The sequence below is a fragment of the Sciurus carolinensis genome, chromosome 1 (genome assembly GCF_902686445.1).
Source record: "Sciurus carolinensis chromosome 1, mSciCar1.2, whole genome shotgun sequence".
Classification (NCBI taxonomy): Eukaryota; Metazoa; Chordata; class Mammalia; order Rodentia; family Sciuridae; genus Sciurus; species Sciurus carolinensis.
In genome coordinates this window covers 47,449,541-47,477,191 of record NC_062213.1, presented here as the reverse complement: position 1 = coordinate 47,477,191, position 27,651 = coordinate 47,449,541, and the positions used below count along the sequence as shown (strand labels likewise).

The following is a 27,651-nucleotide window of genomic DNA, read 5'->3' as shown; positions in this document are numbered from 1 at the left end:
TTAATTTAACAGGTCATCTCATAATTCATTAAGTGAAGTTTGCCTTTATTTGGATTCCATAGGCTGTAATAATTTGAGCATCCTGTATTTCCCACCTGGATTGTTTATGGATTATATGTCAACTAACATTTTGGAGAAGAAGCAAATACAAGAGATTAAAGTCATTTTTATCTTTATTTATTCTTAGTAGTTAAATTCAGTCTAATGTCAGTGTTTCCATTTACTCACTACACGCAAAGCCAATCTATCACTCACTTACATCATTGGATAAATTTTATTTTTTGGCAGATCTCTTCTGTTCAGTCTTGAGGGAAAGAGATAACTCACATTTTTTTGTTGTTATTTTTTATGAATTGAAAAAGGAAGTGTTGAAAGGGAACATTGAAGTTGACCCAGAACCATCTTTAATTCTTTGGCAGTAACTTTATAAACTCCACTCAGATACTTCTCTCATCGCTCCTGGCTTCACAATCATAGAATCTGAAATCACCAACCGTTACATGTCAACTATAAACAGTATAGAATATTCTAGCTACAAATAATGTGAAACTGTGACTGAGATGTGGGTCAAAGAAGGTTTCTGAATCCCCCTTGCTAGATAAGATAAATGATTACATTAGCATTTCTCTTTGATACTACTTTCAACTCATTTGAAACTATTTGCAGATAGAAATAGAACTATTTTGAATGCTTAATCTCAATATGAAATATAGAATCCACAGAATACACAAAAGTATTGATGATATAACATTCAATAATCAGGATGCTATGAATTTTACATTAAAATTCAATTATGTAGTAAAAAATAGAGTTGTTATAGCTAGAAAAAAATATTTTCAGAGGCAGCAGATACCCTTGGTGGAAATGAACAGTTCTACATAGAAAGAAATCCAGGAAGTATGCAAACTGACACCAGGATACTCAGTATATTAAATTTAATCAGTTTACACACAATATGACATAAAGAGCAGTTTACTAGAATAATTATATCTGAAACACATGAAAATAGTTTAGAAAATGGATTAAGGTCATATTCTCAAACAGTAGACTTGTTGGAAACAGGTGCAGAATCAGATTTATGTTATCTGGTACTACCTTCCCTTGTCACCAAATCAACTTGAGCCGATAGTTTGAATGGATTCAAGCAGTAAACATTTTGTTGATTAATAAACTAAATCTCTAGTGAGACTGTTAACTTCATAAAGACATAATTATCTGTTTATTGGTAATTTGGTGAGAATTTTACTATGTCAAAGAACATTCCTCTTAATAGTTGGAAATACAGCTTAGAAATATTTTGTGGGACAGTCCTGTGATTGTCTAAAATAAAAATGCTTGACTTGCATGTATAATTTTCATATTCAGAGCCAAATGTTCATTTACACATCAGAGACTAGAATTTTAAAGCTTAATCTTGGTGGAATATTTAGAGAAATCTTAACATCCAGCTGTATTTATGAAAGCAAGGATATGTTAGACTATTTTTTTTAATTGGGTTACTGATTGAAGCATAGGCTTTCTTCTTTTCAATCATAGAGTTACAAAAACTGTACATTACAAACAGTATAGAAACAAGCAGAAAAGAATGTGCCACACATCCTGGATAGTTATCTATATGCAATGAAATTTACAGATATAAAAGAAAATACAGCCTACTCCTTTATAGTGCACAGTTATTTTTTAGATACAATGTATCGCTAGCAAGTGGTTGTGGCCACCAACTCTAGTTGTCCCCAGCAGAGAGAATAAGGGCAAGATCTGTTCGGTACAGCTTCCCTCCATCCGACAAAGCCATTATGCTTTTCTTGTAGGTTGGAATATTATTAATGTCCAGATCCTGTATAGAACATAGATGGCATTATAATCCAGAAAATATGAGAGTTAATTAACCACTGTTGAGTGAGAAAATGTGAGATGAAAACTGCTTGTTACATCAATCCATTAAGAAAAGAGCTATATTAAATTCCCATACAAATGTGAACAATCACAAGATTGTTTAAAAAATGTATTTATCACAGTTACACTGATTTAGGCCAGAATCAAATTGAGTTAAGAAGTGAAATCTACTGCTGCTTATCTATTAAATTTTTAAAGCACATTTCCAAAATGGAAGTGTGGTTGCTTTTGGATGGATCCATGAGAGATGATTAAAGAAATAAGTGGTATGATAGTAACTAAATTACCTGTTTATTTTTCTCACAGAGATCTTTCAGTAAAGCATCCAGTTCATTTTCATCTATATATCCATTGCCATCCTGGGGGAGGAGAAATAAAAACAGTATACAACTAACTCCATCTCTGGTAGTAGGGAATGAAGTGAAGTACAATGGAAATAATTGGAATTCTCAGAAAGTCTGTCAGTTGCATACTTGGCAGATATTCTAACCTGTTACATCAGACCTTCAATATTTTTAACCACTCTGACATTGCAAAATGGGTGAGTTGCCTTTCATTCAATACTTTGTAAGATACCTTGAACTATTCAGAGTGCTTTCCCATTTACTATTTCACTTGATGTCAACAATACCATCGTAAATATAAGTAGTCATAAATATATCCATGTGACAAGTGAGGATACTGAGGCCTGGGGAAGCTATGTCACTGGTCTTTTACACCAGGAGAAGGCGTTTGTTCTAGAACCCAGGCCCAGGAACAGAGAAACTAGAGTAATAAGCTAAAGACAAGAACTGATGACATCACAAAGAGCCTTTCTGCACACACAGGGTGTTACCATGGACTATATGGGAGGCTTCTGAAGGATGTGGTCCCTAGCTTCATCCTCATTCACTTGTTTATGAATGAGGAAGTGGAAGCTCAGGATTTGGATCCCTTGTTTAAAGCCCCATGGTCCTAAGGTGGGATCAGAATCAAGGTTTGTGCAATATGGGACATGCCATCATACGTTTCTATGAGAAGAATGCTTTGCTTGTAGAATTTTCACAGTCTGTTTTTCTTTTAATATGAACCTTGAGTTGAAGTTTTTACTTTCTCTTAGTGAACATTTTCCAAATTCTCAAGAATCAAATTACAGATAAAAGCAAACTCTTATGGCATCCAAATCAAAAAAGGAAGAAGTAAAATTCCCTGTTTTCAGATAATATGAATTTTACATTTAGAAAACTCTAAAGACTCCAATAAAAGCTATAGGTATTTAAAAATTTAGTAAAGTTATAGAATATAAAAATCCACATTCAAAAATCAGTTCTATTTCCACATACTAACCAAAAAAATCTGAAAAGGATTAGAAAAATCATACTTAACAATAGTACCAAAAAAAGAAGAAATTACTTAGGAATAAACTAAGGAGTGAAAGACTTACATACTGAAAACTATAAAACATTAATGAAAGAATGAAGAAATGCAGGCAAATGGAAAGACCCTGTGCTGTGAGCTGGAAGGCTTACTGTTAAAATGTTCATGCTATTCGAAGAAGTCCATAGATTGAATGCAATCGCCTTCCAAACTCCAATGGCATTTTTTTTACCAAACTGTGAAATGATACTAAAATTTACATGGAATTACAAAAACTCCAAAGCCAAAGCAGTTTTTTAAAAGAATGAAACAAGAGGCATCACACTTCCTAATATCAAAGTATGTGACCAAGCTATAGTAATTAAAATGATATAAAAGACCATCATAATCAGTAATAATAGTAATAAAGACAGGAATAACAGTAATAAAGACAAACAGACCACAAGGGAATAGAATAGAGAATTCAAAAATCTGTCCATATGTAGTCAAGTGATCTTTGATAAGGATGCTGAGAGTACACAATGGGGCAAGGATAGTTTCTTCAACAAATGTTGGGGAAACTATTTCCATATGAAAGGAATAAAATGGGCTCTTAGCTCACACTAAATACAAAAATCAACCCAAAATTAATAAAGACTTAAGACTTGAAGCTGCAAAACTCCAAGAAGAAAACAGGTAAAATCTTTATGACATTGTCCTTCACTGGAATTTCATGGATCTGAGACCATCAGCACAGACAGCAAGGGCAAAAATAATGGAACTATATCAAATCAAAGACTGCACAGCAAAGGAAACGTCAGCAGAGTGAAAAAGAAACCTACAGAATGGGAGAAAATATCTGCAAACTGTCAGATACAGTGTTAATTTTCTTACATGTAAAGAATAAAATATTTAAATATATAAGGAGCTCCTATAACTCAATAGCCCAAAACCTAATAATCTGATTAAGACATTGACTAAAGATTTCTATAGACATTTGTCTGAAGAAGACATAAATGGCCAACCAGTTTATGGAAAGACAGTCAATATCACTGATCATTAATAAATACAAATTAAAACCACCTTATACCTATTAGAATTCAGCTATGATCAAACAAGCAAAAGGAAAAAAATTATTGCTAAGGATGTGAATAATTTGGAACTCTTGTACATTGTTGGTTGGAATGCAAAATAGTGTAGCTACTATGGAAAAGAGTACACAGATGTCTCAAAAATTAAAAGTAGAACAACCACGTGATGAGCAATGCCAGTTCTGGGTATTTATCCAAAAGATCAGGATACTAGTTAGTACTCAATATTCTTGGAATAATGTTCACAATAATTAAGATATGGAGACAACCAGAAAGTCCATTGATACACGAAAGGAAAAATTTGTGTGTGTGTGTGTGTGTGTGTAGATAGGTATAGATATATAATGGAATATTATTCAGCCTTTAAAGAGGATATCCTGCGATAAATTGCAACATAGATGAAACTTGAGAACATTATGCTAAGCGAAACAAGCCAGTCCCAGGAAGGTAAACACTGCATGATATATCTAAAATAGTCAAACTCATGAAAACAGAGTAAAATGGTTGTTTTCAGTGGTGGGAAAAAGGGAAATGGAGAGTCAACATTGGGCATAAATTCTCAATTATGCAACAAATAAATTTTAAAGATCTACTGTACAACATTGTTTCCATAGTAATACTGTATTTCCTACTTTAAATTTTAAGAGGTTAGATCTTATCCTAAGTGTTTTTTTATCACAATAAAAAAAAGAACAAGCTTTTACCTGATCATATAACTCAAAAGCCTTATTGAACTCTTTCCCACACATTTTGACTCCCTAGAAGACAGAGAGCAAAGGTTAAGATGCAGTCATTATATTTCAGTACATTTCTCTTGATGAATCTCCCATATTCTAACTAGTCAAGGAAAGTATTATGCACCATAGAGGAAAAGCTCAATACCTGAAATTTTAGAAGAAAATTCTCCTGCACTGGTAGTAACCTTTTGAAAGAAAAACATTATATTAATAGATTAGACTTTTGGATAAGGACCAGTTTATTCTAAGAACATTTCCATAGTCCCTAAACTCACCTGGCCATCTCAGTCAATTCCAGCTTCCCATCATTATTGGAGTCAAATAATTTCAGCTGAAAGACAAAATTTTTTTTTGTTTCCAAAGACAAAACAAAATATTGAGGAATGATTTACCGAATGAAGATGAACATTCAAAGTCAAGCAACTTGCGTTATCCATAAAGCAAAATTTCAGAAACTAGCATTTTTTAAACTCTTGTATTTTGTCTTTTATTTTTTTGGGGTGGGTACTGAGGATTGAACTCAGGGGCACTCAACCACTGAGCCCTTTTTGTATTTTATTTAGAGACAGGGTCTCACTGAGTTGCTTAGCACCTCGTTGTTGCTGAGATTGGCTTCAAACTCTTGATCCTCCTGCCTCAGCCTCCTAAGACTTTCAATTGTATCAATTGCCAAAGTTCATTGGAACTATGTAGAATAGTCAGAGTAACCGTGGTCTTAGCTGGGTTTCTAAAATACTGTAAATTCATTTTGCTTGCATATATGTTTGTATGTATATCAAGAAGGCAGAGGGGTGGTGCCTGGAAATAAGTGGCACTTCCTAAATCTTCCAGACGATGGTAGGAAAATAAATGTTTAATACGCTTCACCCTTTTAGAGCACAATATAGTACAAACACAAGCAATAGGCAGATAACATGAGGGAATTCTTAGAGAACAGAAATCTTGAACAATTTTGAATCATTTTACTTTCCACTGGGTACTAGATGTTCAATAATCTCCCTAGCTCTCTACAGTACTTATGCCCATGCCACACACTGAGACATGTCCTGACATAAATACACTTATTCCTATATTTGGGAAGCATTTGCATTTTTAGAAAGTAGAAACTATTATAATGTTATATTGAAATAGTACATGTGAAATAAAATACATGGAACATGTGTACTAAGTGAATGCTAAATATGTAAACAAGTAGCCTTATTTTTGCTTTCAAAAAAGAGACATGATCGAGTTATAATGGATCTAGGTCTAGTGAGATCTTTTTAAGGAGAAAGGAAGGGCATTCTATGGTTTGAGACATTCTAAAAATTCTTTGTAGGAAGCAGGATTTTCATTGTCCTATCCTGACCTATAATATTGACCATAAATTCTAATATTGTCACACTGTCTACCAAGATACTGGACAACTAGATCACACAGTTTAGAACCCATAGGGAAATATTTCCCCACCTATATATTCAAATTTTAATTAGTTCTTGATTAATTTGCTTCCTGGATTTGAACTGGTTTATGACATTTAATCAGATATGCCAGGCCAATCCAACAGGGGGAAACTCCCATCAGAGTGTTTTTTGAAAGGCTGTTTCAAATTTCCACCTGGAAAGATTTTACTTTAAATAGACATCCTTTAATATTGGAACAGCACAGAAAATTAATAAATGTAGGTTATTGTCCATTTCACAAGAATTGAGTGAGGCCTTAGATCTGCCCACTGTGGCATATGGCAAGAAATCCCATTTGTTTGCTAATTTGCTATTGTAAATGGAAATGTAAGGAGGAATTAAAGAGAACCACACACAAAGTTTTTTGGTTATTTTAAAACTAAAGATTAGTCCCACTTTATAGTAAATATCAGTTTAGTGAATAAGGCAATAGTAATGTTTTAGTACTTTTTTTTTCTAGATAAAGTAGGCTGAAAGTAAACCTCAGCTGCTCATCGAATATATCAAACCTGTTTTATAAGGTTGTTTCTCAGAGTAACCAAGAGTCTTAAGTTGCTCATCAATCTAATTTAGCATGGCAACTTTAATAGTATACAGTATATTTTATGGGTTATTTATTTAAATCATGGAATAAGAATTCAAGGTACCTTCACAGTACTTAGAATATCTGTAAATATATGTATCTCCTGGAAGTCCCAATTCTGTCACAAGTTAAAAGGACCAAATTTCACCTATATGAGACAAAGTAACTTCATGGACACTGGTGTTTTTTGTTGTTGTTTTTGTTTTTTGGTATAGAATCTCATTAATTATTTTTTTCCTCAAACATTTGGAGTCTATGTATAAGAGGTTTTCTTGGTTCCATTATTCATATTCTGTAATAGATCTCACTTAAACCGCTTACCAAAGCAATGAACTCAGGGTGGATTTGGATTTATTTATCCATAGCATTGATACAATACCCCAAAAATCATAATCAAAAGAAAAGAGATCCATTTTAAGTAGCTTAATGAATTAAGTAACCAGAAGTTCTATTAAAACTCTAAAAAGTCTATGATTTCATAAGCTGTAATAAAAATGGATTCAGAACCTCTATAATAAGTGAGTTTGGGGTGATATGATTTATAATTTATATATATAATATAACATATACACATGTTATATAATTTGGTGATAAAGTCATGTGAACTTTGTAAGAAAAACAAATCATCTTTTGAGAGAGAAAAATGACATAGCCTTACAAGAAAAGAAATGTTCATATGTTGATACTTAAAGTCAATGCCTGCAGTACTTAACCTAAGATGGTTAAATTTAAATACTTAAATCCTTAAGTATTTCAGTTTTCAAAGGAAATGATGTGCATGTGGTGGTTTGTTTATTTCATTCTGTGTAGCCTGGAGAATTAGCAAGAACACAGTTGCATTTCATGAGCTCTTGGCTACCGTCTTTTCCAGATCAGTCTTACCATTAGGTCCGTATACTCAGCTAATTTTGTGTCATCAACTGTCTTGTTTGCTTTTTCTAGCAGGTCCTTTAGAAAGTTCTGTTAAGACAAAGCATACCCAGGTAAATTTCATCAATAATATACTGTCTCTTTTTCAGCATGCCTTGAAATGGAATGTATTAGGAATGCAAACAAAGCCTCTCTGTGAGGGGAGAGGCAGGTGAAGAGAGGACCTTAGAAACCAAACTGAACCACATGGTCCTCATAGCATTCCATTGATGAGCCTGCCTTTGACAGATACAGTATCTGCTTTTTGTTGAGACAAGATCTGTTGCAGTTCTTAGCTATATCATGTGTTCAGGATTCCAATTAAAGGAGGAACTGGATTGTGCACTGTTAGGAATCTGAATTAAAATAAAAACCAGTCAACCCAATGGATACCTTTCTACTTAATGATATCTTCACAAGTATTCATGAGACTTTTCTGTAAGAAACCTGAGGGCCTTTATACTTCTGTAACATGTGAAAAATTACCAGCAAACCAGATGGAGTTCTACCTCTAATTTCAAATTCATGTTCTGCCCTCACAGGCTATATTTCAGAGCAGTTTATAGCCATTATGAAGTCTGTTTCTCCAGAGAGCTTACTGGTTAGCTTTCAGTCTTTATGTAATGCAAAGAACTTTTAGTCAAGATGCTTCAACTGAATGTACAAACTAAAACAGTTGGTCACAGATGATGACATCTAATCCTTGAAGGATACATGAATCATATTAAGATAGAGATTAATGTGGGAAGGATGAATAAAGATGATTAATAATCAAGTTGAATCTTAGGAGTAAATTTATTATTTTTTTTAACAGAGATACAAATCAAATAAAAGCTTTATAAAACCTTGCCATATAAATCACAATGTAAGTCCTTAAACATATAATAACCTTTCATCTTATCCTGTGTTAATCATTAGCAACTTTTTATTTGCTCAGAAAATAAATTAATGCAATTATGGAAACTGAGTGGATCCTGTGCAGAGATACTATTGGAGAACTGGGTTTCTTTGATTTAGCAGTGGTTTATCTTCCTCCAAAATGAACCAGTTCTACTGGGCTGATTTGACTTCAATCTCTTCTGGAAGGAGACTTTTTCTTGGCTTGATAAATTTATTTTCACTTCAAACATTCTGTTTCACATCCAAAGTGAGGCATGGAAAATTCGCAGTTATCTGGTGGGGGTGAATTTTATTTTTGAGACTTCTGAGCCTTTTGTCAGAGATTAATTGGGTTAAAAAGCCTCATCAGAGTCTAAAATGGTGGTCACAAAAATAGCCTGGGAGAAACCTTGGAACGCTAAGATTCAAAGTCATGTCTGAGAGCAAGTGATGTTTTACTCTATTATGGATCTTAAAATTAGCTTTCTTGAAAGATCCATTAAAAAAGAATGCCAACTTATCTTCAAAATTCCCCAGGGAGCAGGACTTCTATTTAGAATCTCTTTCTGAGAATAAAATTCAGAACAAAGAAGGAGACTTTCAGAATATTTTGAGGTCAGTATTGGAAATGTGCTAAGCTTTTCATTATGAACCGAGATGATTTTTCAAAGAATTTTTTTTAATCTAATGGAAAAAAGACACAATAGCTTCACTGTCACCTTGTGGGCTCTAGATGCAGAGCCCTAAGTATGTAAATGACATGGTTTTTCAGCAACTTCATATTTCTAGAGGTTACTGTTGAATGTGTTTTAGCAATTTTGCTATGGTACAAAAGTTCCAGTTACATCTCTAAAATTATATGTTCTTTAAATCCATGTTGAACTATGACTAGGAAACTGTTTGATGCTTGTATTTCCCCACGTAGCAGCATCAGAAATAGTTCAATGAATGAAGCTTTAAGGCATGTGGTGTTATAGGAAAAAAGCACTATTAACATCAGCAGATATTCTAGGTCCAAACCTGGGTTCCCTTCCTAGGTAGCTGTGCAATCTTGAAAAATTATTCAGCTGCTCTGAACTTCAATCTCTATACATCAGGAATGTTAAAATACATTTCAAGCACATAGTACCATGACTACCACATAGTAGGTACGTATTCAAGTGCTCAGTAAATATTAACTTGCTTCCCTTTCAGTCACTCTGCAGTTAAGGAAACAGAATCTTTCAGATTGTGACACTTTAAGGTTGATTTGAGGAAATGTGATGAAAGATTTGTCCACATTTCTGAAAGGCTAGTAAATTGAATTAACGTATAATACGATTTATTATGCCTTGCATTTCACAAAATCTTTCACGTATGACATCTTATTTGAGCTTTGCAATATATCTGAGAGGAAGGTATTATTACCCCAATTTTAAAGATGAAAAACATTAGATAGAACCAGGGAGTGATTTGCCCCAAGGTAAGACTTGATTTCAGATCTCTTTTCCATTATATCTTCCTCCCACACCACCTCCTCAATCCCTCCGTGGGATATGAATTGATAAATTCACTTTCAAAGTTGCAATTTCACAAGTTCAATTCTATTAGGATTTTGTTGATGTTGTTGAGAGGCAGTAGGTTGTATGGAATATCTAGGGGCCCTGGAGGCGGACAAGTCTGGGTATAAACACTGCAGACTTATGTCTTTTTTTCTGTTTGGTCTTCAGTAGATCACTTAACTTTTCAGAAACCTTTTGTTACTGGGGTAATACTAATCTTGAAACTATGCAAAACTTAAGTAAGTGTGTGTAAACCAGTTGACATGAAATAGATAGTTATCCCATAATTTGTCTTTGTCTTTCTTTTGAAATGAAAGTCTATTTGTATGTGTTTATTTTATAAGATAAAATTTCCAATTTCAATGGAAATGGGGTGTCTTATTGGGCTTGTATATAGTTCTGTCTGTCTATGTATATGTTTGCCTGCCTTATATAATAATTTATGTACACCACAGAAAATGCTAATTTCTCACATTGCTGAACAGAATTTCAAGAAGCACTTGTAGTCTCGTTTTTGATCTGGTATTTCATTAATATATGGAAGAGTGGGTGAAAATGTGCCATTGCTCAACATCGGTTTCTTTTGTGGGAGGTTTTTTAAAAAGCTATGAAGTCCTTAGCAGTTCATAATTGCATTTGAACGGAAAAAGCTTAGCCTAAGTTTGTATTTGCTTACCTTAAGCTCCTCAGTTTCTATGAAGCCACTGTGATCAGTATCATATTTTCTCCATGTCTGTAAGTAATTTGGGATAAGGAAAACAAAATTTAAAAAGAAAGTTGACAATTTTTGCACATTTAGCAGCTTTCTTAAAGTGATATCTTTCTTCTACCTTCATGAATTCCTCGCAGGACTTCAGCTGCTGGCATCGGAAGAGTAGCAGGAAATTCTCTTCTGTGGGTAATACATGAGCCAACTGGAAAAGATTTAAAAGAACAAAAACACTGTGATAAAGAACTTGAAAACAAATCTCTGCTATCACCTGCTGCTTAGTTTTGTTTCAACATGTTCCTAAGAAGCAATTTTATTGCTTAGAAAAGCAGGAGAGGAAAAACATGAGCTGGTATTCTCTTTCTGGTATTCGGCTCCTACAAACTCTATCAGGTTTTCCATTGCTCATGTGCTCTTGAGTACTTGGTTCTCCCGTCAGTGAAATGGTCGTTACAGGACCACAAAGAAGCAGCTTCACCCTGGCGGCTTGAACCCTTCAGTATTCAGTGCTACGAACCAGGTCTCTCTCAGGGTTCACAGATGGCACACTTGGCCATGAATTTCATGTGAAATGGAGGAAACAAGAATGTAGGGGAAAGGAGGGAATTAAAAAAGCGCGTTTCCAAGTCAGAGGAAAAAGTCTACTTATGAGATGCAAGGGAAGTTATAAAGCTGTGGGAAGATAGGCTGGGAGACAATTCACAATGAATAGTGGGAAACTGAACTGTCCTCAGAAAAGTCGAATTGTTGGGTTCTGCTAAAAGGACTGCTTAAACCCAAGGCATAGGTTAATTTTTGATCTTTACTGTCTGACTCTATGACATTTCCCCTAGATTTCTATTCATAGCTTCAATACTTCCTCTTTCTTTTGGTTGGGGGAGAGGACTCCGGATCCCATTTTAAGACTAATATAATCCATCTATTGCATGCAGAGGAGGAGGGAGCTGGATTGATGGCCCCACTGCAGATGTGAATTCTATTTCTGGATCAGCTGCTAATGAGCTGTGGTCCCAGCAACTCCCTCAGCCATTTCTGGACCTCAGTACCCTCCCTCATCGCTAAAATAAGTTGAAGGAGAAATCAATGTCTCTTAAATGTGCTAGGTTCAAAACACCTTCTGTTGGACCCATTGTGCCTTCAACATTGAAGAATGAACCTACATGCACTATACTTCATCTCATTTCTAGAACTTGATGGATTCCCTGGGGTGCAGATATGAACCCTCATTCCTGCAGTTTAAAGAAAGAATTAATATAAATCCTAAAAGTGCTATCAAATTAGATTATCACACCTATTTTTAAAAATTTGATCATTTTAGTTTCATTAGAAATTTAAATTTTAATACAAAATAACATTTTAACTTAAATGCCAGCAATCTCATCTTCCTTAGGCCTGCATAATATGTCCTATAAATTATTTTGTTCTAGATCTTTGAAATAATAGCTCAAGTAAAAACTGTTTAGTTTTAGGCCATACACATGGGGATGAGACTAAGGGAAAGGGCCAAATAACTTGATGTTTAGCAGGACCCTGCCAGAAAACATCTTATTTTAAAGCAAAGATCACGAGTGTGGGCAGATGCTAATAAATCTAAAAGGTGGAAATAGGGGTTTCAGATTTACCAGTAATTTTAAAAAAAACGAGTCAGCTTTTAGTCCCCAAACACACATATCACAACAGTGTGTGCGTGTGTGTGAGAGAGAGAGAGCGAGAGAGCGAGAGAGAGATTGAGAAAGAGATATGAGAGAGATCTAGATCTTAATAAATTCAGGTCTCTTCTATGGACTTTGATTTCTTTGAATTCTTAAATCATGGAATTATATACCTCAGAAATAATGCTGTTGAGTTTAATTTAAAGTCCCGATTTTTGAGTTGAGGATGCTAAAAATCCAAAGAGATTGAATAATTTGATGACTGACAACCTTTGAAAATCAGTTTAATTCACTGCTTATTAGAAAGTTGTTAGCAGAATGCTTCTTAAAGACAGAAATAGAAAGGATAGGTTGCTTCTTCAATCTTAGGATACAAATAATATACTTGATGACTGATTTTTACATGTGACAAGATAGTCTGGATATGATAGATTATGTTTCTATTCATTGAAAATTAGGACACTATTTTCCTTATAACATCCCCTTTCCTCTTCATCTGTGAGTGGGTTGCTAGTGGAAATTGAACCATGTCTGTTTCAAAATTTGAAGCTCACGTAACTCATAAAAAGTTCAGGGTTTTCTAAAATGTCAAAAATAAAGAGGGTCAAATTGTTCTTCATGTCTGAGGTCAATGTGTATTTCCTGATCCATGATGTTTTGTTCTTTAATGATTAAAAATTATTGCTGTGTTTATCTATATGCAACATATTCATTCTTTTTCATTTTACTGAACTATTAATGATATTCTCAACACAGTACTGCCCTATTTTATAAACATTGGAAATGAATCTTGAACATGTAAATTATCATTATAAGATAAACCAGCCATTAAAAATCAATGACTATATATAGAGAGGAAGGATGTGACTGTAGTGAACATAAGTCCTTTTTAAGGTGTGTTTGGCATTGTGGTGGTCCTGTGTTGTCAATTGATCCTTCAGAGTGGGGCACGGTAATTTTCCAGCTGTAGCATCTAAGACCACATCTATAATGTGCTAATGGATCTTCATAGAATGTGTTAAATAGAGCTGCATTATTCTTAGATTTGCTAAGTCACTGCTGTCCATAGAAGTACCCAGTGTTGCCTATACCAAGATGCTGGTAATTTATTAATCCTTGGGCTACCTACCAGCCATCCCAAAACTTTTTTTTATTGGTCACAGAAGATAGTGGAGAATATCAAGGGGATGAATGGAAAGAGGATCCCTGTAGCCACAAACGGAATCCCTCAGATCTTCACTTATGAGGGTTGATTTTCTGCCCCTGAGAACAGGGAAGCAAAACTTTCTATTCGTCTGTTTACTTACTGTGTTTTTTTACACAGCAACTGCACAAATTTCAGTAAATATTTATTGATGCAATGAATGAAGGCAATTGACTTTGTGTAGGGTCAGCATAGGCTGTAAATAAATGAAATAAAATTCCACTGGAGATAATTCAAATAACATATTACTGAGCTATGGGTAAGGGTTGGAGTGGGAGTTATGATATGCTGCCAAGAGCTCCAGGTTTTGGAGTATGCTGTGGCCTCAACTGTCAGGCCCCTTTGAGGAACTGCCTGGGCTGAAGAGAGCTGTGACTCCAAGAGGTGGCTTCCCGTGACAAACCGTGTGGGAATATAAATGCCTGAACCTCTCATTCAAAACTTGGGAAATCTCTGCAGGGTCACCCCTGCTTCAGAGCTCGACTGTAGGGTCAACCAAAGCCTCTGTTAAGACTGTCATATCCCAGCATCTCCTTTTGTCCAGTCCCGTTCTCTTTACATCTTTTTGCAGGAAGTGACCTTAAAGCACTTTCTAATCACCCTCTCATTACTAGTCTCCCACTCAGATTTGCTTCCCAGGGAATTCAACAACTTTTCATCTTTGTTCTTTTTCTGGCACAGTATAGAGCCCTTGTCTTAGGTTTTGGAGTTGATGTAATTCCCATTCTAGGGTTCATTTGGCTACTAAATACAAGGTCACTCTGTTAGTAACTGGTAATTCATAGTCACCACTAGTAAGAATCTTACAGGGAGACAGATGATTTCAACCAAATATTTTTCTTGACAGTTTCAAGCAGGTGATAGACCCAGTGATAAAGTTAAATACTAGGTGTGAGCAGAGTACACATGAAGGGTGATTTCATTAGAGGTATACATGACTGAGATACATAAAGTGTATGAGGCACAATTCCTAACTTTCAAAGACAATCCTGGTGTATGTTCACCTTCTTGAGCGTATTAGCCAAACATTCACTTTTTCATTTGAGATTCAGAGTAACATTTTATCCTAGCCAATAAGAAGGGAGTTTAGGAAACTTGCAAGGCAAATGATCTCATACATTTCAAGCTACTTGAGTTTAATGATTTGAATTTGATAAGTTACATAAGAAGTGGGGGGAAAAGAATTAGTATTCAGAATAGTGTAGATTTTTTAATGTTACTCTTCTATTTAATAATAATAGCAAACACATTTATTGAGTTTTTACAGTGGGCCAGCATCTATTTGTTTGATGTGTATTATCACATTTTATGTTAATACTTATAACAACTTTATGAAGTTAATACATAGGTCTTTCTGTTTAGAGCTGAGTAAATAGAGGCTCAGAGAGGGTAAATAGCCTATTCTTACTTAGCTTGTAGTTTGAGCCAGATTTGAAGTCAGTCAGTCTGACTTCTTTGATTTTTGAGATCCTTGTCCCTTACCTTCCTCACCCTCCATTTAAATCTTCAATTAAAAAATGTTTTCCTAAAAAATTATTTTAAAAAATAAAAAAATTTGAGTCAGATTTTATTGTCAGTCATTTCCCAAAATTATAAGGTGAATGGATAAATAGTCTGCCATGAAATACTATGTTCACCCTGGCTAAACTTACATGTACAAATCACACTGTAGAAGGAAAGAAAAAAAATTGGTTAGAGAAGTGCCTGTTTTCCTGGGAGGGTTGTTACACTTTCAGGATTAAAATAGCTCTTAGATCTATTTTTTTTTTCAGTGGATGCACTGACCTGAACAGATAAAAATACTAAGACTGGAGAGGATGGTAGGGTCCCACACATTGCCCAAGGGATCGGGAAAAGCTTACAGATATGACATCCAGCTAAAGGAAATATGTATACTTTCTGTGAGTCCCAGAGAAGAAAATTCCATTCCCTGTGAAATCACTGAGTCCCTTATTTAATTGTTTTAATTGGACTTCTTTGCAAAGAGCTATTAGTTTGCATACACTTTTACCATTTTTTGATTGTCATACTATTTGTTAAATTATTTTAGAATTTTAATACTTCTGTTTTAAGTTTATATTAAAAATCTGTTATTACTGAACTGAATTTGCATGAATTTTAAAATCCATGTAAATGCATGAAATTATTCATGTATTCATATTCAGAAAAAAGTCATTTGTGCACATTACACATTACATTTGGAAAGATGGGGATTCATGTTCCTTTAAAATTGGTTAGGATTTATTTCTTTGCGTTCCATATTTCATGGAGGATTTCTAAGCAAGTAATATCATATTTGGAGTTGAATAAAGAAAGGATGAGCTTCATTTAATACAACTTTCTGGTTAATACCAGAGATCACACTGTAAGTTCAGGCATTCTCTGCTCTCTTTTCCCCATTTCCTACATGTTATCTGTAACTTTAAATTTCTTTTTTCCAGCTATTTTTCAGAACAGCTCTTTACTCCTAGTTAATCACCCTAAGTAACATGCATATGAACTACTGTGGCCATCTCCCTGTTCTCCCATTCTTTCATTCTCTTCTCTCCGATGAATCCCACCCCTCCTGTTCCCACGTCCATATTCTTCCTATATTTTTGATAACTCAGGTTAATGCAAAGAGTTCAGGGATCAAAGTCAGATCTAGGTCTAGATGCAGGTTTTTACACTACCTGTTAGTGGGCTCTTGAGCATATCATTTAACCTTTCTGGGCTTCTGTTCCTTCATTCTGAAAATGAGGAATGTTGGCTAGTGCTTCTCGAGGGTCCCATCTAGCAAAAAATGCCATGTCCCAGAACACTAAAATCTTGTAACCAATTCTTACATGTCTCACTTCTCTCCCTTCAAACTCTTTCTGCTTGAACTGATCTGAAAAGTTCTACCCAAATCAAGTTTCAAGTTCTTGGGCCAAATAGCCTCTCTGTATAATCCCCAATTTAGGATGGTTCAACTTAGATTTTTCAACTTTACAATGGTATGAAAGCAGTATACATTTGGTAAAAATTACACATCAAATGTGAACTTTGATATTTTCCTGGGATAGTAATATACAGTAGGATATTCTCTTGTAAAACTGGGCAGTAGCAGCAAGCTGAAGCTCCCTGTCAGCTATGCAATCACGAGAGTCTGCAACTCTACGATGTTCTGTGTTGCTAAGCTGTGATGTCCCGTAGGCATAGTGTATTAATAATACATTTTCACTTATGCTGCTTTAAGCTTCCAATGGGTTCAATCAAGATGTAACCCCATTGTGAAGAAAAGGAATTTTAATTTGTGTAACATTATGCAATTTGTAAAGTTTTCAAATAAGTTATCTTATTTGATCCTCATAACAATAAAATAAAGTCTAAATATAAAAGGAGGATCTACTTTTTAGTTGGGGAACCTGAACCTGAACAGTTTCTTAAGTTTTTGGGGAACTGTATCATCAAATGTCCAGGACAATCTGCATCTGCTGAGTGACCTCTTGCTTCTCATTCACATTAGAATGAGATAATAATTATGTCATAAATGATAGATTACATCATGTATAGTAAAAGCTGGATTCAAAACATATCCATCCATTTTTTTCTTTTGAAAGTATAAAATTCATATGAATAAGAATCATGGTTTTTAACTGTACAGCCTAGCATCACTGAAGAAGTGAGAGAATAAATAGGTAGATCCACTGGAGTCCTTCAAGGTATAATATGTAGAATATAAGATGACAGTCTTTCCTCTACTACAATTATAGAGTACACCAAACTCTGAAATAACCCATCTAGACTTTCTCAAACTAGTTTTGAATAATTAGATTTACCGCATCTCATTTACCTGTGTTCATTTTAAAGTTATTTTATTATTCTTGATGATTTTATATCTTGATTAATTGGCCTCTATCTCAATCTGTAACTCCCATTACTAATATCTATTTATATATTAATGAGTTATACCTAGGCAAAGGGAAAAGGGCATACTCCAGGGAAAAATTTTAATTGCAAAGATAATAATAGTATGCCCTCCCTTAACTCTATTTGTAGCAGCTGTTTAAAATTAAGTGTATTTCACGCCAGTACCACAAGTGTCCTAATAAGATCAATTATTTGAAAACCAGGTTAGTTCTCTGAATCAAAGGTAAGTTATGACTAAAAGTTGTTGAGAGCCAGAACACCTGTCAATCTAATGCACTGAGAACATTCTATGAAAGTATTATTATACTTGTGAATTGGTGTAGTTTAAAATATGACCTTATTACTTTTTCTGGACAAAAATTTCCATTCAATTGCTGTAAGTTACAGAGATAGAAGCCATTACACCACCAGTTTGGAAAAGTAGAAATAAAGGAAGCAATAGGCTTTTATTTTTTTTAAATAAATCTGAGAATGCAAAATGAATGCATCATCAGTTTTTGCTTCCTTGATTCACTGACAAAGTAAGTTGTCCTCAATGGGAAATGACAGAATTTGACACCTATGGTTTAAACTTTTAGAGACTCAAAAGAAATATTTACCTGTAACATAACCAATATTCACTCATTTCACTGGGTTCTTGTGGTTTTACTAAGGCCATAATCCAATCAAAAATAGAATTTCAGAAACCAGGATACAGCTTTTTGCCATATCTTTATGGCAACCACAAACATTTAATTTTAAATTTCAACAGAAGAGTCTACATGGTTAAATGATCATACGTACCAATGAAGCAGGTATTTGAATACATGACTGAAGTGAGGGTGAGTGGTGTTATGTGATGGGCACTCACCCAGAAGTTGGGGACTCCTTCCTCTAACTATGCTGGTGCCAGCAAACAGCTACATGACCACACTGAAACCATTTCATTTCTCAAAGGGTCTAAACTTTGCAATATATTATACTTAGGTTCTGGATTAGGTAACTCTTAGGTTTCTTTTCATTTCTAAGTATTTTTTAAATTTCATATTTCTGAACAGAAGATTATGTATTACTTAGGTAAAATAGGACTCTCTGAATAAGTCTTGCCGTATCATATTTGACTTGAATACAACTTTAAAAAAATGAAGCTCATTTATTAAATCAGAAAAAAAATGCATATGTTCCTTACCTCTACAATGCCTATTTTTCCATCATCTCTCTGCCCATACTGATCCACAAAGGTTTTCATCTCAGGCGATAACTCCTAAAATTATATAAAAGCAGGTATGAAGTTTGTAAAACAAAACAAAACAAGATAATTATGCTTTTGATGGTGTTAATCTGTTATGAAAAAAACCAAAGTGGGAACCATTTAGAGTTATGCATGTTGATACATGATTGTCATGAAAATTAGATGTAATTAATATAGTATTTATTAGTTTCAAATGAAATATTTATAATTATGATCATTTTTGTATCACTATAATTTATCTTTTATTATTAGTTTTGAGAAGATGTTATCCTTTGAAAATATAGTTAGAATTACTCATCATTATTTACTTTAGTGAATTTAAATAGAATGATAGCTGTTAATACACTTTAAATATTATTAGCTTCATTAAAGATTATTTTATATTCTGCACTATCTTGTCCTATACCATTTTCCTTATGCTAGTAGCATAATGTATGATCCATAGAAGGTAGTAGTATGTGTTTTTGATTTGGATAAGCAAAAAAAAAAAAAAAAAGTGAATGTTGAAGAGTAATTTACTTGATAAGCAAGGAATGTTCCTAGCATGAAACAGGCATTCATTGATTAAATAAATTTAAAAATTGGTATTGGGATAAAAATATGAGATGAAAAAAATGCTTTTATCAATTTGTACTTTCACTAAGAGACAGACAATATTGATGAGCTTATTTTGGTGACCTTATTTTAGACTATAGATTGTATACTTTTTTGCCTCCAACAGTAATTTAGGTAGAAGTTTTAAGAGTTTCCACTTCGTCCAAGATATTTTCTTCCCCATATAATTTAGTACAATAAAACATGCTTAAGAGTGACAGAAGTCAATGCTATCTTGTAGCTTTTTTCAATATATTCTGTTGCTTTTATAATCTCTTTAAATACTGAGAGATTAGAGAGTTATGAACTAAAAGCTGTGATCTGAACCTAGAGCTATTATTCAGGAAGTTTAATTTTTTACCCTTGGGTTTCTACAAAGCCCATTTAAAATAGCCCTGTTGCATTAACTGGAGCCTATTTGAAATAGGTCAGCCCTTACTAATATTCTACATCCTTCTGAAAGCAAATTAAGGATTCAGTTTTCATCATAACTGACAACACAAAGGTTACCTACCACACAGGTTTGTTCTAGAGATAGGTTAATGTAATTTAAAAGCTATATTGAGACTAAATATTACTGGTTATATTTACAAAATCCTTTTGATATCAGTGCAAATATCTTTAGTTGAACTAAAGTAATAAATAGTAACAAAGCAATTTAATTATATTGTAGTCTTACAAGAACTCTTCTACTGGGGTAAATTACCATTTGCATTTATTAAATTTTGTTAGAAGAACAATTACAAGAAAATGAAATGATATTCCTATGGCAACAGAGGAGTATCAGTCCTTATATTTTCACACAAATCTTAAAAGTAAAATAAAACCAAAGCATTCATTCTTAAATCTTACAACTACAGAAAACTATTAGTTTAACTAGCAGACTTAATATTTAGTTGTGAAGTCTCTGGTGACAATTGTGTCAAAATCTATTTTGTAAACAGTGTAAAACATATAATTATCATTAAAGATTGATAAAGAGGAGTACAAATTTAAAGACAAAACATTATATTTGGTGTAAAAGGGTAGTAGTTTCAGAAATACGTTGGACTGTCATCATTCATTTATGTTATATTCACTTGGTAACATTTTTGAAATTCCTAGAAAAATACTTAAGAACCAAGGTATTAAATAAATTGATATAATCTGTGCTCAAGTTTGGTATTATTGAAATAAAATTTAATAATTGGAGCTTCATACATTCCAGAATTAGAGTCTAGGCAGTAGAAAAAAATAAGGAAGCTGTAAACTCTAAAACTCCAATATGAACAAATTGTTTACAAAAAGGTTCAAATTTTAAAATGGGAGAAGGAAAGTAAACATTGGAAAACTGTATAGAGCTCATGAATATTTGAATTTCTAAGGTGAAAATAAATTTCAATATTAAAATTACTTCCAGAAAAAATATAGTCATTTAGCTGTTGGAAGCATTTTCAAAGTTTTAATTCAAAATTTTATGGAAAGTAAATTTTTTCAACTGGGTATTTTAAATATATACTATTAAATTAGGAAGATTGGGCTTTTATTGGCCAAAGATTCATAGAGCTAAAATGATCGGATTCTATTAATTTATTTACATAGTAATGAATAAGATGGGAGGAGGGAGAGGGTGTGTAAGACATTTTTAATTTGATCTCATTCTATTTATTTTAGATTTGTATTATATTAAATCTGTATAAAACAATCCCTAGAACAAGATCTGGTTTAAAATCAATTTGGTCAATGATTTTAGTAACCTAAAGTTCCGAGATACTCTATAATACATTTTAGAACCTTCTGGGATTCTTTTAAATCTGTTTTACAGACAAGTGTACTATAGATTTTAGATAGAACAAAAGATAATTCTATTAGTAAATTATATATATGTGCATATATACATACCACACAATACTGGAGGTGGTGATCTTACATGTTTTTTATATATATATATATGACATGTATATCATTTGTAATATAAAAATTTATTTCTAATCATAGTCCAAAGGCCAAAGACCATTAATAACAAATTAGATACCCAACACTTCTTTCTGAATGACAGTTTTACATAAACCCAAATATATTGGTAAAATTCTTAACACATTTTTCTCTGTATGACCATCTCATGGTTAAAAGTTGGGTACATTTTATTTTTACATTGACAATATCTTTTCTTAACAGGTTGATTTATGTCCAAATGAAATTTATAATTGATAAGATTTGTCATTTGTTTAATTAACTAATGGCTTAAACTACAAACAGCTATTTTCAAAACATCATTAATTGCTTCCCATTAGAATATCTCTGTTTTTTTTTAACGATACATCGAATTATTAAAATTGTTTTACTTTTTACTTCTCTAACTTTTGGGATTCTCCCCTCCCACAAAAATGAAGACATTTTCTTGCTAAACTATTGTGCGCTATTATATTACAAATTGACCAACTTTCCCCACTAAAGGGGTCAGGACAGGATGCTTTCTCATCTCCCCAACTACTTTACCATCACAACAATAACTGGCATTAGAAGAGATTCGTAATCTGCAGATCTGTTTCCTGACCACCAAGGGGCAGAAATGTATTTCTACCCCCTTCTCACAGCAAGTAAGAGAGAAGTTAAAAATTATCTAATAGAATTCAATGATAGAGGTGGTGGTCTGCTAAAGGGTCTCACATAACCAGCTTTCTTTTTCAGACCTGTTGAAGCAGTTACAAGTACAGAATATATATTGAAAGCTATGATTTAAGACTGTAAGGTTTTTCCTCCCTCTCCCCCTCTCTTAGGATTCCCCCCTTCCGTCTCTCCCTAATACCCTCTTTTTCTCTCTATGCAATTCGAAAGCTGTTCTCTCCTTTCTCAGTCAATAAATGTTTACATTCCCTAGGAAAACCCTTGACCCCCCTGACGATTTAAGAAAACACAAGAATTTTCATGTTTTAGGGTTGAACGTCGTTTTCCTCTTTCACAAACTTAAACCTACCAATCCAGCCTTCTTCCGCGCCTGCTGGAGCTCCTGGATCAAGTTCTGCAGCTCCGTTCCTTCCAGGTAACCACTTCCTGCGAAGAGAAAGAGGCGCCCAGGTGTCAGATACCTCACTCCAAGTTTTCTCCTGAGTCCTCGTTCCACGACAGCTATCCTTCTGGCAAACTAAGAGGCTCTCTGGCCTCCACATTGATTAACCAGCTAAGGGGTACAGCCGCGGCAGCTCCCCGCTTCTGGGGTGTCAAACTTTAGCTACACTGAGGACAAAGGTGGGTAGTGGGGTGCTGCTGAACGCAGCCACAGAAAACTTTGGTGCGGGGGGCAGGGTTCCCCAATCCCTGCTCTCTCTTTCTCCTACCGTTTTCGTTCTTAGAAAGAGGAAAAGTTTATGGTTTGAGCATTACACACAAGCAATATAAACTTTCACGTTGAAGGATCAGCAGCCGGAAGGGAGATAAAATTAAAGAGAGTGGGGGAAGAAGTAAAGAATAGAAGGGTGACGGGATCAGGAGGCTCAGGGAAGTGCAGAGAAAGGGTGGGTGGGTAGGGGTAAGGAAAGGGACCCTGAAACGGTTAAAAAGATGATAATTACCGTCAGTGTCGAAATGAAGCCAGATCTCGAAAAACTGTGAGGCTGTGATCAGGGATGATTGCAGGTGGGATTCTGCCATTGTACAGCGGGGTATGTGTCTGTGCGTGTGAGGGTCGGTGAGAGAGTGAGAGTGGGGCGAGCAAGAACCTCAATGTGCCAGTTAGGGCTGCGGCGGAGCAGGACCTGGGAGTGGGCGCTGCCGGGCGCTGTCCTCGGTGCTGCTCAGCGCAGGCGTTCCTCCCGAGTTCTCTCTGCACCCCGCACCCAGTTCTCAGTATTTATCCCGACCGCCCCAAGCTGGGCCACGCCTCCTCCTGCCTCCCTTGCCTCACACTCCCCGCCTCTTGCTCTCACCAACGTCTTCCCCTCCCTCCCAGTTTTCTCCTCTCTTCCCAGGAAGGCTAGCTAGAGCAGGAGTTTTGGAGTCCAGAGAGCAGCAGGTGGTGGGAGATCTTTTGCTTAAATAGTGGATGTTGAAAACAGGCTCGTTTTCCCTCACATTTTCCTAGCCTAGGGAGAAACTTATCTCTGAATATTATAGCAAAACAACACACTTGGAAAGGGTCTGATTTTCAGATGGAAGGGGAAAACGTTGAAGGGTAAAACCACAGAAATTATTTTATTTGCATGCGGTTTCTCCAAGGTTTTTTGGTATTTGTTTGAACAAAGTCAGGTGAAAACTTGACAAGTCCTAAATTAATTTGATTAATGTGTACAATGAATTGACTGATACCAATAATTATTCCCTTTTGTGCTTGTGAAGATTTTCATGTGAATGTTTCTTCAAATGGTTTATATGAACTAACCTTACCAAAATGAGAAAGCAGGATTATGGCTAGTTTGTTTTTTCAGCTTGAAGTAGAATTATAATTGAAAAGCAAATGAATTGAATTATAGAATTTTAAGATGTTAGAAAAGGAAGTGTTCTTAGAGATACTATAACTTAATGCTGTGAAGTTTATAAAGAGTAAACTAAAGTAAAGTAAGGGAAGTATCTGGTCATTAGGTAAGCTGTGACCCAGACACAGCCGCATTCAGTGACCTTTATACATCTACTCCTCCTTATTTCTATCCCAGGTGGAGAGTTTTTCAGAAACCAGAAGTCACTAGAGTTGAGAAAAACTACCTAACTAAACATGTGTTACATTATGTATATTTGTATATTTGTTATGATGTAACAAATATAATATAACAAATGCTAATTTAAATTATTTATTTATAGAAATACTTCTAAAGTATATGTTTTTCAATCTTTTGGGTCTGCTAAAAGTGTGTTCCAAGTGTTTTATTATAACAATACAAAACAAAATAAAGAGACAAAAGAAAATTCAAACATAGCCAACTTAAAACTAAAGTGAACTGGCTAAGTTTTATATTTTTAACCTTGTGTAATTTATGTTTCTGAGACTGCAGATCTATCCAGTGGTAGATTTGCAAGATTTTTTATGAGTCTCATTTGTAGAGACCCATCCTATCAAAGCTGGCCTAGTTCAATCATCTTCTCAATGGAGTCCTCAATGCCATCATACTTTGCAGTTCATAATTATTTTCACTTCAGTTACCTTATCTGATTCTCACATATAGTCTCTGAGGTTGATGCTACACAAGAGATAAACAAGAATTTGAGATGTTAATAACCTAATATTTTTTAACTTAAAATGATTCATTTAATGTCATTTATTTGCACTTTTATTCCTTCAATGAACAATTATTATGTCAAGTATTCTACTAGACTCTGGAAGTAATGAGATAAGAGACAGGGCTCCTGCCATTTTGAAGCTTAGACGTACGAGGAGTAGCCACATAGGCATAAATGACAGTATGTTGCGCAGGCAACTTTATGTGCATTAACCTCAGTTTTCTGCATGTGTGAGAGGTGAAGCTTAAGTCACATCATAAGTTTTCTCACAAAGAAAACTTTTATTTTATGGTAGGTGCTTTTGGTAAAAAGAGAAGTGCTCATAGTAATGAAAGACCAACAGCTTGTGCAAATTTATCCTAATTCCTGGAAGACTAATCCTGAGAAAGTCCTGTTTGTCATTCTGTGTCCAGGATCTTTGTATGAAACTTGTGGTAGGTAATGTGGAGGCCAATGCTAGAACATAAACTTGGAAGCGAGGGCAAAAAAAATCCAGGGACTATGGAATGATTGGAAGACACACCCTGACCCTTCTAGTCCTGACAGATTTGACAATGTCTGGACTTTGGGAACAATTTTGAGACAAAAATGCCAGGGAAAAATTAATAAAGGGATAAGGACTGAACAAACTGATGCCAAGAGAACTAGCTTTTCTACTCCTTTTTCTAATTATAATGAATTTCCTTCTGGAAAAAGAAAACAAAAGCACTTTCCCAAACTTTTCTTATATGAAAAGCACTTCGATTTCACTTTCCTGAAACTATGACATTTCAGACTTTCCGTATAGGAAAGTTGAGGTGTTCGGACTTGGTGGGGAGGGTGGTGGAAAGGAAACGAGCTTTTTCTTGGAGCTGTGTACAAATACCAAGCACATTCTTTCTGCTTCTTTTTATGTTTATGTGGAGTGATTTTTGAGGAAACTAATGTGAATTGTGGAGATCTAAAGTCACCTTCAGGGCTGGAGAGATAGCTCAGTTGGTAAAGTGCTTGCCTCACAAACCCTAGGCCCTGGGTTCAAAGCCCCAACACCAAAAAACAAACAATAAAAAACAAAGTCACCTTAAAATCACTTCTTACTGCTATTGCTACCCTGAGGTAATCAGTATTGAAAGCACCAGGCTAATACCAACATGCAAATAGGCATATACTTTTTTTTGTGTGTTATTTTTATTTGGTTTTACAGAAAAGGGACTATGTGATGCATATTACCATCTGTTATTTATTAATTAAAGAACATACCTCCAGTATTAACATTAACATCTAATTTGTACTTTTTTTTAGAGTTGAATGCTATATTATTGACTAACCATAATTATAGATATCAGCTTTTTCTAGTGTTTTGCTGTGGCAAAAAATGCTTCAGCAAACATCTTTATATATTTATCACAGACACGTTTCTGATTACAACAGGAAAAACTCCCAAGAGTTGTATTGTTAGTTCAAAATTACACACTTTAAATTTTAATGCACATTTCTAGATTTTTTTTCCAACTTGTAGCAACTCAACTCAAATGAACAAAGTGTGAGGATAGCTTACCTTCACGGCTATCGCTGTTGTTGCCTTGAAATTTTTTGTATTAATGTAATGGGCAAAAATAGTTTGTTATTCTTGCTTTAATTTGCATTCATTAGTAATTCTTAAAATTTGTCTTTTTGTAAGGTGGGAATTTTATTGCTTAAATTTTAACAGCAGAAATGTAATTTATAAGAAACATTTTTTTCCTTGAAATTGCTACTGATTCCATACTGTCATCGCTAATCAATATCCCTTTTCAAACTTGTATTTGGGTCATTTCTAGATTAAATTCTACTTTAGGGTGCCAGTAAGGAAGTATATGTTCCATATCATTGGTCTGAAGTAACTTGAGAAATTCTTCTCTCACCTGGTTCTTTAATTCTTTAGTTCATTAACCAAGGTAGGAAGGACCTTCCTTCTTAAGTGCTTAGAAATCCTTTTATGTCTACAATTCTGGGAGAACTACAAATACTTTTAATAATGAGAAGATTTTTCCATAAGATTGGAGTTTCTAAAAACAGCATTGCAAACACAGCATTTTTATGACTTGTTTTATAGGCTTCATTACCCAACATTAAGGTGAATGGGTTCATGATCCCATATTGTCATAAAAGTAGAAGCAATCTATGTGAAAAAAAATTCAGGGTAATTAAATTGCATTTCCCATTTTATGTTACTGAATTACTATATCTCCATTCATATTCAGGCTACCACAGGCCATTCCAGTTCACTATGCAAATTGAAAGACTCAGAACTTTCCAGATTTGATGAATGCTTATTTAACTTCCATTCAGAAATGAAAACTCTCAAAAATATTTTACTCTGGATTCAGTTGCTTGGGGAATATAGGGGTCCACTCTCCTGTAGCATCTTCTCTCTCACAGACGAATTCTTAATAGATGGGTAGTTCATGGTTTTACCTATTAGTGTTCTCTAAAGGATCCCTGATCAACATCATCTTGTCTATGTAATTTTTCCTGAGGATTGAAGAATTTACATATATTTAGTAGGAGAACTCTGTCCTCTGGGCTGGCCAACTAACATGGGAATTATATTTCATTCTTGGAGTCACACATTTTAAAAGAAGAACTGACCAAATATGGCTTATATAGGGAATAGTAGAAAGTCTTGGAAACAATAAGGTATGACAGATTGTGGAAGGAAATTGGAAAGTTTGGTTTGGAGAAGCTGCCTGCAAGCATTTACAGGGTGGACTCAAGAAGAAGAAGCAGACTTCATCAGAAGGCGAAA

At 34.5% G+C, this 27,651-nt stretch overlaps 1 protein-coding gene across 1 annotated transcript; it reads right to left on the bottom strand.

Moving 5' to 3' along the window:
* Positions 1-918: 918 nt before the first annotated feature.
* Positions 919-23,487, bottom strand: Calb1 (calbindin 1). Its single transcript, XM_047528163.1, has 11 exons — positions 23,246-23,487; positions 22,651-22,727; positions 19,038-19,112; positions 11,244-11,327; positions 11,090-11,146; positions 7,967-8,044; positions 5,335-5,390; positions 5,205-5,244; positions 5,027-5,080; positions 2,184-2,255; positions 919-1,837 (listed from the first exon to the last, which is right to left on the bottom strand). Exons 1-11 carry the CDS (start codon positions 23,322-23,324, stop codon positions 1,724-1,726), a joined length of 786 nt encoding a protein of 261 aa, XP_047384119.1. The 5' UTR covers positions 23,325-23,487; the 3' UTR covers positions 919-1,723.
* Between the last annotated feature and the right edge of the window lie 4,164 nt (positions 23,488-27,651).